Below are 12,368 nucleotides of genomic sequence, written 5' to 3' on the forward strand. Positions count from 1 at the left end.
ATAGGGCATCTATGCTTGAAATTGATGAATTAATTCACGTTAACTATAGGTAATCTAAGAAAATTTGGAGATTATACGCATTGAGGCAGCACACACAAAGTATACTTTCAGAATAAATGATACGTTCGTCAAAAAACAAGAATTGAATATTTTTGTCCATAATCCATCTTTTTTAGTCATCCTTACGAAATTACTTTGTTTTGTATACAGACGCACGTAAAACGAGTCGCTTTCGAATCTTAAAACGAGTAGGTTGATACGTACCTGCGGCACATTTAATGATATACTTCCATTTATTTTGCTGGAAAGAATCGAGTCTCGAACGAAAGGATACTCGAGCCTGCCGAGAGGCAGAAAGAAACACAACGGTGTTTTATCTAATCCTTTAACAGAATACCATGTCGGTCCAGCTAAAATAAACCCTCGTAAAGGGAGCCATTTAGAGGGTTCCCATTGCAAACTTCGTTCTTAGTTCTTGGAAAAGTTTACGAAGACCTTGGATCGAGCTTTGTCCCGCCTAGATTTGACCTCCGGTTAAAAGCAACAAGATATCGCCAAAGATAGCATCTTAATTATCTACGATCGCTTCGCCGATGCGGTCACGCGATTAACAACCAACCTGACTATTAATTACCGTAGCGTTCGTTCGTGGAAAGAAGAGAAAAAAAAAAGGATTCGAAGAATAAATATATAAACAAGAACGAGCGCTCTGCGAACTCATTTTGCATAAAACTGCGTCCGGAATCGCGATTGGGAGGGGAGGGATGACTTCCACTAAATTCTAATTAACTTGATTGGCAATTAATTCGACAGAATTGCATGTCAATATTTTTGATTTTTGTCACTGCACGCTTTACCGCGTCTCCGATCTAGTCTTTCTTTCCATCGTGCATTAAACAAAATTAATTTTTCCATCCACGTTAATAGTATACAGTATCGTTTGACAAGTTAATCGGCGATCAATTAAGTTAATTGGACTTTAGCCCAGAGACTGACGCACCTGCTGTATGTATGTATGTACATATACGTGATACGTGATCAATAATGGTACAAAAATAATAGAATAAATTGAGACAGCGACATAATTAAATGTTACACGCGATATATCAAACACTTCACAGATTTTTCTTTAAATGTTTTATAACACACGATGTTCCTAAAGGATGTTTGATCAAATTCTACCACGTTATATATGAATCGTGTGAACACAAGTTCGCAAATACATTCCTTCCATTAACGTCAGTATAATTAGTATATTTATTAATACCTATATTAGTACATATAATTAATATACAGTCTTATAGTTAACTGATACCATTATCATTCAGGACGTGGACGCGCGCACGCATACTGTATGTACACACACGCACACTTGCGCGCGGCCACCAATCTGGAGCGTCTGGACGTGCCTGGGTCTGGACGAGCATTTAACATTTACTTGACGCGAGGGCCGGCCGCGATTAATCACGCACGCGACGCGACCGGCGACCGGCGACATGTGCGCGTGCACGGGGTCCGGGGGCCGGGGGCGTCGCGTCGCGCGCGCGAGGACGACACGGAATGACGAAACTGTCCGAAGGCCGCCGCGCCGCGTGGCCGTGGCGGAACAGCTGGTCCGAGAGGAAGCGCGACGAGGAAGAGTCGGGGTCTGGCCGGTCTGGTTTTGCGCGTCGGGCGGCGAGCAATATTGAGCAACATGGAGAACGCGCCGGAACGTCGAGCTGTCGCGTCGTAAACCGCGTGAAAAACTTAAAGAGCTCGTTATCGTCGTCGTCGCCGTCGCCGTTTAAATGACACGGCACGATGGCGCGGTCGAAGATCCAGAAGCTGAAATTCTTCATATTCCTGGTGATCTTCCTGCTGGCGCAGACGGCGGTCTGCGACGGGAGTTTTCGGGAGAAGAGGGACGCGCCGCCGTCGGCGGACGTGGACGAGAAGGCGCCCGCGGTCGCCAACGAAAATGTAGGAACGAACGAGAAGCACGGCGATAAGGACGGCAACCGGAAAACCGCGGACGCCGGGTCTACCGCCGACGCGAAGAAGCCGGCGCCCGACGGCAACAGGACGCGCGACAACATAACCCCGAAGCCGCTGCCGTCGGACATCGCCGTCGCGAACAAAACCTCGCGCACCGCGGACACGTCCAACGAGGTTTGCACCACCTTCGTTTGATCGGGGACTGTGGACGGCGGTCACGATTTTATTTATCTTGTGTAAATAGTGTGGAGGTTACGAATATGTTCCTTCCATGTATTTAATAATTTATACAATAATATAAACATTTAATGAGATAAGTATTGAACGCTATAACATCCGCTAATATTAGTCTATTTACTAATATATAAATATGTATATATTTATATTCATATTTAATTGTCATATTACTGTATAAGCATGATACGTGTATTAGCATTTACTCAACATAAGTTGAATAAACACAGTGTGGACATACATTCAAGAAGATAATAATCCCACGCGAAAAGATGAGAGACGAGAACGTGGAATAAAATTTTTCTGCATAATGCTTCAAGAAGGAAAATCTTTTTTCTACATATTTTGCTCTCGTGCAGACGGTTCTGTAAAATGTGAATGCTTTTCGTATGCAAAAGGAGCCCTTTGCTGATCTGAAACTTGTACAACTCTTATATTCTGGAGAACAAGAATCGCTCTCATCTTGTGTTCTGTTTTTATTCTAAATCAAGATCAGAGGCAATAGTTTCTTGCATACGCTGCAGAGATAAACGCATGGTGAAGTCAGCGGGTAGAAAAAATTGATTATCAGCTTATTACGCACCGGAATAATTTTTGTTGTCGTTTTCTACTTTTTATCAGTGCCTGAGGAAAAAACTTGAGAATAATTTGTATCTTGGTTATACTAAAGCAATTGCTTCTAGTTATAATACATATTGTGCAAATTGTGCTACATTAGTAGACCAATTATTGATTATAAATATCTTACATATTAATTAGATGGACTGAAGGTCAATCCAGACAAACTTGCGTAGAGCATAAACATAAGCATAAGAAAATTGATTGGTCCATATACATGTGCATAAGGAAATAGACCAATCCATTTCTTTATGCACATGCTTATGCACCTATGCAAGTTTGTCTGGATAGACCTTAATATTAGCAGATATTAATGTTTCATATTTATTATTATATGTCGAAAGAATATGTAACCTTTACGCTATTTATTTTATATAATAGGCTGGTTTTTTGCATTTTTGTTTGCAAATATTCTTTAGGAACATCCAGCATAATGTAAATTTAAATCTATGGACAGCGTTTTTCATACCGCATAAAATTATATCACTGTCTTGATGTATTCTTGTTATTGATTTGACACGACAGTCCAGCGAAGGCCACACGTCCTTCAACACTGGTGCTCTTGTACGCGGCTTCTTAGTCTTCGTGGGACTAAGCATCCTTGTCATGGCCTACATCGTGTTCCGTAGTTTTAGGTGCGTTTTAATAGATAACAGTATCGCAAGAACGATATATACGGATATCTGTGTGACGGATTATGTACTTAATGGCAATGGTTACTCTTATCGGCAGGTTAAGTAAGACACGCGCCCAGTTGGTTCGAAAATACGGTGTCCTCACGCACAGGCAAGACGTCGAGATGCGACCGCTGCCACTGGAAGAGGAGGACGATGAGGACACAACTGTTTTCGATGCGAGTAACGTTGTGACGATCAATGCTCAGCATCAAAACGCATAGACTTGTGTCTCATAGTGATATAATGTCATCCGTGCAATGTTTTCCGACATCACGTGACTTTTAATAACATCCAACTAACTTTAGCGCGATCTCTTGCAGTAGATACACAAGAGGACTATCGATTGCGAGAGAAAGGCATTTTTCAACGTTTTAAAAGTTATTTGCTTTGCGCAGATTATTAACATCAAATATGCATCTGTGATGCACTTATCATTAACATATTATGCTTGTCAGCAATAGATGTACTTTTCCTAAAAAAAAAAAATACAAAAAAATACAAAATATTTCTACCAACACTGTCCACCCTGTTAATATTGCTATGTGATAACACGAAATTTTAGATATATCATATATAAACTAATGAAAAGTTAATGGGTGGCTATATTTCTCTTATACAAATTATATTTTCATTAATCTACGTTGTTATAATTAAAATTATACAAAAAGACATGGATTGTCTATATTTTATTTAATTCTACATATTTTTAATAAAAACCGGATAAAATTTTATTCCAGATATGTATGAATATAATTTTGAGATATATATCTATTGAAAAAATATAAATATGTGAAAGTGAGATTTTATTAAAGTTAATTATATACATATATATTAATATATATCAATAATACTATTCCAATACTACTTACTTCAGTACATTATATATATTAATTCCAATAATGTGCATTATTATTTTGTTAAAATGAAGCAGTCATGCTTCACAATTTTCTATGTCGATGCGAAAAGGCTAATTACATGTAAAAATTTCCATTTTCATAAATATCCGTTTTCAACTGCATGGACAATTATATCTGCTAATCTTTGCCTTCCACTTGATGTTTCGATATTAGATAATGACCATACGTCAGCAATATTTACTGCCTCGTCGCCCTTGATAATGGCATCTAAATCGAATGATTGAGATGGATCCAATAGACAAAATGGAACAGCTTCCGTAGCGAACGTTAATCCAATTATGAAATACTCCTTCACCTGCGATTGATATCAATATTATTAGGATACCCTTCTAAAATTTCGAACGCAAAATAGTGATTTTACCTCTCTCATAAATAAATCCCACGGATAAATCTTTTCTGGTTCGGATCCAAGAGATTTAATGGCGCTGCTCAATTCGGAATGATAAATTTTCAATATATCATCGTAATGCTGATCTCGAAATGGCTTCTGAGTGCAAGAATAAATTAAAAACGATAGATCCGAGATGGGATTAGCGCAACGCGCGAGCTGAAAGTCCAGCATTAGTGCTTCTTTTTTATTTCGCCCGGCGTCTCGGACTAGAAAATTCGGAGCCCAACAGTCACCCGCGGTTATAATAGACGTCGGAGCATCTATCCTCTCAATTAATTCTGAGCATTTATGATAGAGCGAACCAAATTCATAGGAATTGAATTGCTTCTCGGCTTTACTGTTGGGATATTCCATCTTTAACGCATGTTTAGCTATATCCGTCAGTTTTTTCTGTAACCAAAGATAATGTTACTGATAATTACTTAAGATGCAACGTAAATATCACTTACATGGAATTTTTGGTACCAGTTCCAGTGTTCGCTACCAAAGTAGGTTTCTTTCAAGTAGCTTGCAATTTCTGCGAACTCTTCTTTCTTTTGGTCCTTGTACGCAAATGAGATTGCGTGAAATTTCGCCAAGGTTTTCAAGATCACGGTGCACTCCGCCCAGTCCAGGCAGCTTTGTCTGGACGCAGGCCCAAATCCCAGGGGAGAGACGTCCTCCAAGACTATGAAATCATTCTCACCGTCCATGTAAGAAGCCAAGTAACGTGGTATGCACAGTAGATTGCCTTGTCCTTTCTCCGCTAAGAATTTTTCAATCTTGGGGACAACCTGTAATGTAAAATAACACTCGTTTGAGACCGAGGCACTTGTTTTATTCGATTGTACAAGTAGAATATATTTTTTTTTCTTCCAAAAGATACACACGTATTTCCGATTAAACAGAACAAGAGCTTCATGCATTCTCACCTTTGTATAAAATATGATTTCGTTACCAAAAAATTCTCCGCTCCTAAAAGTCTTTCTTCTGCCAATGTTCTTGGGAATCGACTTCACGACGATATTAACTTGCACTTGTTGCTTCGGATTACCGTCCACGATACCGGACAGTTTACCCTTGTTAATAGTCGACATGTAGCTGTCACCCTTGGCAGATCCCTCGCTAAAATTCCAATCTGTCAGCTGTACCTTCTTCCCGTTATACGCTCTACTCAGGACGTCAGCCAGCACCTCCTCCGTAAACTCGTCACTCACGTCGCTCAAGTTAACACGTTCTTTAGTTTCACCCATGATCTTTTCTACTTTCCTAACTTTGTATTTGTAGATTTACGAAATCCGACTTTCAAAATATTGACTTTTTGATCGGAATTATTAAATACTACAATATATTACTTGAAATTAATATTGATGTTGATTTAAGGAATTTTAACCGAATTTTAGTTTTTATAACAGATAAGTACCTCTCGTTAAAATTAAAGAGCGTGATAAATATGAAAGCGACACACCTTCATCGATAGGCTGACGCACTGTTGCAGTTACATATATATAAAGTAGTTGTTATCTCGCTGGCGTGATTTATCCTGTCTGCGTGATTTACATCTCTCTCTCCTCTTCGCGATAAAGCGATCTATAAAATTCACACATAAAAGCACCTTATCATTTCGTGGTATTTAACTTCAACAGCGTTTGATAGCGCAATATATTTATGTAATTCGTAATTCGTACGCTCGTACTCACATACAAATTAATTTGCATGAAGTCTCCTCCCTGCGATCAAATTCTCTGCAAAGAGGAGGGGGAAGAAACGTTTACGTTGATTGTTGCGTTGCAAAATGAACAGAGGCCCTGTTCGATTACTGGAATCTGGAATCGCGCGTGACGCGCGTCGATCTGCCACGTGGAACACTTCCTGACACTTATGACTATAAGCTAGGCCGGGATTTTCCATTGTGAAGCAGGATGGAACTTGTTAAGAGGCATCAATCAGGCTCGCGCATCAGTCTGGAAGGGATGAATTAAAAGGCACAAGCAGCGGTGAACTGAATTCCATCGTGTTATTCTAACCTAAACACTGTAGACCATCTGATCATGCGCGGTTTTCTACCATCGATCTGCACTGATCTGCACCGCGGAAACATAATCTTATACACGAGCATCGCTGGAAGAACCGAGAGAATTTATTTTGTTCAGGAGGTTGATAAGAACCTGAGATTTGTGTTATAAGTACTACATTGAACGCAAAAACTACAAACGACCCTTTTTTGTCGAACGTTTTGTTCTCCGGCATTGAATTGACTGTTTTTAGGGTCGTTATCGAAAGCATTAATGATGTATAAATATTTATTATACCAAGACAGTCTGGCCTTTATTGACTTTTCTTCCGCTATAATATTGCATATTTTCTTGTGATTGTACGCTGATAAGGGTGTGCTCCGAATTTTTGATAAGTCACGGGATGTATGCATGCTAGATTAAACTATAATGAAGATTATACAGTATTTTCAGAAAACTTGGAAATTTACAATAGACTTTGCCTCGACAAAGAAATTAAAAGAATGACGAATTAGAAACACGAAATCTGTTTTCTGTTGTTGAACTATATAGCTGTGCTAGTTCGAGAGTTCATCCTTTTTTGCGCAGCCAGTTCAACAACAGAAAACAGATCCATTGTCTATTAGAAGCATATTGCTTCTGACGTAATTGTACGTGAATAATTCAATTACCACATTTACATTACGGAACATATTAAGAACACGTAAAAAAATATTTAAGAGTATTTTTAAAAAATTATATATTTTTTATCAGAAGAATAATTGATGTTCAAGAGGCACCCTGGTACAAGGCGGGATTAAAAATGTTTCATCTGTTCAGATTGTATATATTGTTTCCGTTACAAGTGTCGCAAGAGAAATTATATCGATATGTCGAATACGTTTCTTAGTTTAATGCCATTTCGCAGCGGATCTTGTAAGTAGCGAAGCTTTTTCGCATCACACGTATCCTTTTTCAACGGCGTGAACTATCACGTCCGCCAATCTTTGTCTTCCGCTTGCTGTTTCATTGCAAGGAAGGTCTACCGCGTCACCTATGTCTATTGCCTCGTCGCCCTTAACAACGGTATCTATGGTGAATGATTCGGATACGTTCAACTGGCACAGTGGAATAGCTTCGAGCGAAGTAAACACACCGAACACAAACTGCTCTTTCACCTGCAATTAACATTAATACTGTAGCGGTGTGTCTCCCCCTAAGAAAAGGCTTCGCATTACCTCTTTCATAAATAAATCCCATGGGTAAATTTTCTCTGGATCAGACCCGAGCGATTTAATAGCATTGCTCAACTCGGAGTGATACACTTTTAACATCTCGTCGAAATATTGATCACGAAATGACTTCAAGGTGCAAGCATAAATTAGGAACGACAAGTCTGTGACGGGACTCGCGCAACGTGCGAGCTGAAAGTCGAGCATTATCGTCTGCTTTTGATTTTGCCCGACGTCGCGGATCAGAAAGTTTGGAGCCCAACAGTCACCCTCGACTACGACAGATGTGAGAGCGTCTCTTCTCTTACACAATTCTGTGCATTTGTCGAAGAGAGCGCCGAGTCTGTAGGAATTGTATTGTTTCTCAGCTTTGCTATCGGGATATTCGGTAGCTAACGCGTGTTTAACTACAACTTGCACCTTTTCCTGTAAAAAAAAAAGAGCTGCTTTAATCCGGAGGAAAGTAATTATAGCATTTCGCTGTTACTCACATGATACCCTTTGTACCAATCCCAGTTTTCACGACCGAAGAAAGTTTCCGTTAAAGAATCTGTCATTTTTGCAAACTCTTCCTTCCTTTGATCTTTGTACGCGAATGAGATCGCGTGAAATTTAGACAACGTCTCCAGCACAGCTGAACATTCTGGCCAGTCTAGGCAGTTCTGTCGCGATATAGCGTGAAATCCTAAACAAGAGGCATCTTCCAAGACTAGAAAACCGTTTTCGTCATCTGCGGAGGAGATTATATGACGTGGTATGCGTAATAGATCACTTTGTCCTTTTTCTGCTAGAAAGTTTTCAAATCTGGAGGCAATCTGCAATAATTAGATTAGAAAATGGCTCATTTGATTAATATAATTGATAAATAAATAATATACATTTTTTCAAACACGTGTGTAAATATGTATTAAAAAAATGTATGCCTAATCTTACCTGCGTATAAAAAGCGATTTCGTTACTGAAGAAGTCTGCACATCTGAGAGTCTTTCTCGTTCCTGGATTTTTTGGCATTGACTTCACGACAACATTCGCTTGCACGTACTGCTTTCGGTTGCCGTCGATAGTGCCACAGACTTTGCCCTTGTAGACATTTGACAAATAATTGTCGCCTTTAGCAGATCCCTCGTTGAAACTCCAATCTGTCAGTTGCACTTCTTTCCCATTGCATACTTTAGAAAGAATACTTATTAGCACGTCTTCCGTGAATTTATCGTTCACTTCACTTAATGTGGCACACTTTTTATTCTGGCTCATATTTTTTTCCGGTATTATAAAAACGTCGATTGATTCAATTTACTTATATTATATAAAGTTATATTGTCTATTTATATAAATAGAAAGAAAGAGCGATATCGTGAAGTGAATGAACCAGTTTCAATCTATACTACACTAAATTAATGATGAGACTGTGCTTTATATAACTTATCGTATTACATTACGCTTTATCAGAGTTTGATAAAGCAACTTATAGATGAATCAGACGGTGCAAACACTGTGAATTTATTTCAAAACAGATTGCGAAAAACCCGATAGCAGAAAAACGCACGAAATATATAATTTATTGATTAGTACTTGCAATTTATATTAATATACGTAATTATTACTTTTATTTTATATTTGTTGATCAAATTTTTTGTCACTAAAATATGATTTTTTTCATATAACGTACTTACCAAAAGATTAAATTCTAATAGATTTCTGAGAGAAACAGAAATCATTGTGATATCGTTGTCCATTGTCCTATGTAGATATCGAGATATAAAATATAATATCAATGAATATTCTCTGAAAATAAAATATTTTTCTTCGAAAAAATTTAAATATTGAAATGGATAATGAAAATGGAAAGAAATGGTATAATAAAACAAAATCATATAAATATGCGTACGTACATAATTAACACGTTATATTTATATATTACAATGTAAAATTTGTTTATAGGAAACCTAAATTCGGAAATATTTTTGCGTAATGCGTGTCGGGTTGTAAACTCCGGCAGCATCCTTGTAAAATTTGTCTAAGTTATGCTATCCCGATAAATTATAATATCGTGAACACAAAAACCTGTAAAGGTGTATTCCAACTAAAATGTATTCTTTATAAAAATGTAAAAGTCAAGAGTATGTTTCACGTACATCCCGATGCACCTTGAATGACTAAAAATCTCATTCGAAATTAAGACAAACGTAAGACTTCGCAAAAAAGCTTTTATTTACATTTGTTCCGTTTCGTTTAGCGCCTAGGTAAATTTATAATTGCAATAAAATCCCACGCAAATCGATCGCGCACTCACACTGATCACTTGTCGTGGAATGTTTCACATAATAAATACAGCTTCTGAGATAAATTAAAATACAAGTCTTGCATCTTTTTTTATACAACCAAGAGATGTATAAACTCCAATGTGTCGAATAGAATCCAATCGGATTCCATCGTAACAGTAGATTCACTCACGACGAGCCCGTATACCTTATTTACAATGTCTATATATAAACATATACATTGCGACCTATATCGATATACGAAGTGAAAGGTAAAAAGTACTATTTTGTACCTTAGAATCTGAGAAATAAAATAAATGCTGGCCTGTGTGTGTGTGTGACGTTAAATCGCACTTATGTCATCTATTCTAAATCGGTAATAGTATTTTTTTTTTTACGTCTTTCTTATTCTCCTTCGATTTATTAAATGTAAACCTGTTGACATTAGTCGCGTCTTGCCTAACTTAACGGCTAAACTTAACGTAATCCGCAATTCTTAATCTAGTCTTAGCCGCTAACTAAATCGTACAATTGGACTGAGTGATAAATTATCATCGACTGTACAAACATCGCTTTCAGCTTGACACAATCATATCCTAATCTCGGAATACCTGAATCAGAATCGTAATTGTTTTCCCCAGTTGTGTGTTTGGACCTCGCGTAGAATTTTTGTAAAAAATATACTTCCTGCTGATCGCAAAGCTGATTTTATGTCGAAATTCCGTCATAACAGTAAATTTAACGAAAAATAAAATTGTCAATTAAACAGGTGGTTACTGAAATGCTTTAACGTATGTACGACTATGTAAAATAATGAATCTATACGGTATTGTAAAAATTGTCGGGACAATATAACGTCGAAGTCTTCTATAAAGTGGCAGCGAATAAATAGCAACGTGTTTGCTAAAATACGTCGGAATTCCTTGTGTGTGGCATTAGAACCGATTTAAAATCATTTGTTTCTCCGATACGTTCCACAGCCGTGTTCGGTACTAACAGTGAACATAAAACCGAGAGAGAAGCGTTTTCCTATATATTTCAGTGAGACACATTATTTCTTTAATTTTTTTTTCAATCACATGAATCTTAATAAGTACCAAGTGCCTAATATAAGATTAAGTTTCGATATACCCTGAACTACCCACATATAGGTAGAGGAACCCCAAACGAGTTCGCCGTATACTTTTACTCGCTTATCGAGGATCAAAATAAATATGTATAGATATCGTACGGCAGAGGCTTGGCTCGGACGTCGATGCGAAGCGGGAGAGCAGGAATGGCAATTAGGTTGTCTATACACAGGACATATCTTACATAGAGTACGAGATAAAATTAGTTTAGACCGAAGTTTGCGAGGGCGACGATTCTCGCGGGTGTCGATATATCCTAATATGTTTCATCGACGACGATCGTTACGTTACGTCTGCAACAAAAGAACACTGATTATAGGACATCACTTGTAAATTGAAATTTCATGCACTTCTCATTATACCTACCGAGTCAACGAGAATCACGTTCTAGTTATCGCGTTGGCACAGCCTTTTATGTGTTGTTGTAAAGTTGGTGGTGGGTTTGATGCTGACTCGGATGCGAGTGTTGCTGCAACGAGTGCTGATGCTGATGGGGATGCTGATGCTGTACCGTGGGATGCCTCGCGTTGTATCTAACGCTACCGGCGAGCGAGCTTCCCCTGCCGTGAGTGCCGACCATGCTCTGCGTATCGGACAGCTCGTCCTCCTCCGCGCCAAGACTCCGGAACCTAACGAAGCCATCCTCGGCGACTAGCATCGTCGAGCCGCTGGTCGGAGCTTGTTCGTGTAGGCCTTGAACGGGCGTATGCCTTCCGCGAGTTTCCGAGTTTCTTAGAGTCTGTATGCCGTTACCGTGGCGACTCAAGGAACCCCGACCTTCGTGAGGAAAGTGGCCCATCGTACCTGACTTGCGGATGGAATGTCTCTCAAAGGTACCTGCGCAAAAAATAAATATTAGTTTCTATAAATTGATTAACAGTTATATTAAATAGTCTCATTAGATAATTAATATAATATTGGTTTCCTTGGATCGAGAATGAGAAATAAATTCTATATA

At 38.4% G+C, this 12,368-nt stretch overlaps 4 protein-coding genes across 8 annotated transcripts in view; 1 reads left to right on the forward strand and 3 right to left on the reverse strand.

Moving 5' to 3' along the window:
- Positions 1 to 1,449: 1,449 nt before the first annotated feature.
- On the forward strand, positions 1,450 to 4,009 carry LOC143902608 (uncharacterized). Its single transcript, XM_077415660.1, has 3 exons — positions 1,450 to 2,151; positions 3,355 to 3,464; positions 3,562 to 4,009. The coding sequence occupies exons 1-3, from the start codon at positions 1,804 to 1,806 to the stop codon at positions 3,725 to 3,727; spliced, it is 624 nt and encodes a 207-aa protein (XP_077271786.1). The 5' UTR covers positions 1,450 to 1,803; the 3' UTR covers positions 3,728 to 4,009.
- Positions 4,010 to 4,292: 283 nt separating this feature from the next.
- On the reverse strand, positions 4,293 to 6,817 carry LOC143902606 (uncharacterized). 4 transcript variants are annotated; one of them, XM_077415658.1, is made up of 6 exons: positions 6,498 to 6,817; positions 6,262 to 6,383; positions 5,726 to 6,134; positions 5,264 to 5,587; positions 4,785 to 5,204; positions 4,293 to 4,718 (listed from the first exon to the last, which is right to left on the reverse strand). In XM_077415658.1, exons 3-6 carry the CDS (start codon positions 6,044 to 6,046, stop codon positions 4,500 to 4,502), a joined length of 1,284 nt encoding a protein of 427 aa, XP_077271784.1. In that variant the 5' UTR covers positions 6,047 to 6,134; positions 6,262 to 6,383; positions 6,498 to 6,817; the 3' UTR covers positions 4,293 to 4,499. The 4 variants fall into 4 exon arrangements, with proteins under 4 accessions (XP_077271784.1, XP_077271783.1, XP_077271780.1 ...); XM_077415657.1 differs by having other exon boundaries at positions 6,494 to 6,817; XM_077415654.1 differs by having other exon boundaries at positions 6,217 to 6,383; positions 6,494 to 6,817.
- A 276-nt stretch (positions 6,818 to 7,093) lies between these two features.
- Positions 7,094 to 9,748, reverse strand: LOC143902607 (uncharacterized). Its single transcript, XM_077415659.1, has 4 exons — positions 8,953 to 9,748; positions 8,511 to 8,834; positions 8,026 to 8,445; positions 7,094 to 7,965 (listed from the first exon to the last, which is right to left on the reverse strand). The coding sequence occupies exons 1-4, from the start codon at positions 9,271 to 9,273 to the stop codon at positions 7,747 to 7,749; spliced, it is 1,284 nt and encodes a 427-aa protein (XP_077271785.1). The 5' UTR covers positions 9,274 to 9,748; the 3' UTR covers positions 7,094 to 7,746.
- A 160-nt stretch (positions 9,749 to 9,908) lies between these two features.
- Positions 9,909 to 12,368, reverse strand: part of LOC143902604 (uncharacterized) — a 135,993-nt gene continuing 133,533 nt past the window's right edge. For both annotated transcript variants that reach the window (XM_077415651.1, XM_077415652.1), the window contains 2 exons: positions 11,777 to 12,247; positions 9,909 to 11,703 (listed from right to left, as the gene is read on the reverse strand). In XM_077415651.1, the coding sequence (XP_077271777.1) occupies positions 11,823 to 12,247 (425 nt within the window). In that variant the 3' untranslated portion in view covers positions 9,909 to 11,703; positions 11,777 to 11,822. The remainder of the gene's footprint in view (positions 11,704 to 11,776; positions 12,248 to 12,368) is intronic.

The sequence above is a fragment of the Temnothorax americanus genome, unplaced genomic scaffold (assembly GCF_048541705.1).
Source record: "Temnothorax americanus isolate GAGA-0224 unplaced genomic scaffold, ASM4854170v1 Scaffold4, whole genome shotgun sequence".
In the NCBI taxonomy this organism is placed as follows: domain Eukaryota; kingdom Metazoa; phylum Arthropoda; class Insecta; order Hymenoptera; family Formicidae; genus Temnothorax; species Temnothorax americanus.

Excerpts from the sequence above, each read along its gene's own strand:
- LOC143902607 (XM_077415659.1), bottom strand. The coding sequence starts at position 9,273 with ATGAGCCAGAATAAAAAGTGTGCCACATTAAGTGAAGTGAACGATAAA. Across the intron at positions 8,835-8,952 it reads AAATCGCTTTTTATACGCAG|ATTGCCTCCAGATTTGAAAA; the intron begins GTAAGATTAGGC and ends TAATTATTGCAG. Across the intron at positions 8,446-8,510 it reads ATTGGTACAAAGGGTATCAT|GAAAAGGTGCAAGTTGTAGT; the intron begins GTGAGTAACAGC and ends TTTTTTTTACAG.
- LOC143902606 (XM_077415658.1), bottom strand. The coding sequence starts at position 6,046 with ATGGGTGAAACTAAAGAACGTGTTAACTTGAGCGACGTGAGTGACGAG. Across the intron at positions 5,588-5,725 it reads AAATCATATTTTATACAAAG|GTTGTCCCCAAGATTGAAAA; the intron begins GTGAGAATGCAT and ends TTTACATTACAG. Across the intron at positions 4,719-4,784 it reads GGGATTTATTTATGAGAGAG|GTGAAGGAGTATTTCATAAT; the intron begins GTAAAATCACTA and ends TATCAATCGCAG.
- LOC143902608 (XM_077415660.1), top strand. The coding sequence starts at position 1,804 with ATGGCGCGGTCGAAGATCCAGAAGCTGAAATTCTTCATATTCCTGGTG. Across the intron at positions 2,152-3,354 it reads CCGCGGACACGTCCAACGAG|TCCAGCGAAGGCCACACGTC; the intron begins GTTTGCACCACC and ends TTGACACGACAG. Across the intron at positions 3,465-3,561 it reads ATCGTGTTCCGTAGTTTTAG|GTTAAGTAAGACACGCGCCC; the intron begins GTGCGTTTTAAT and ends TCTTATCGGCAG.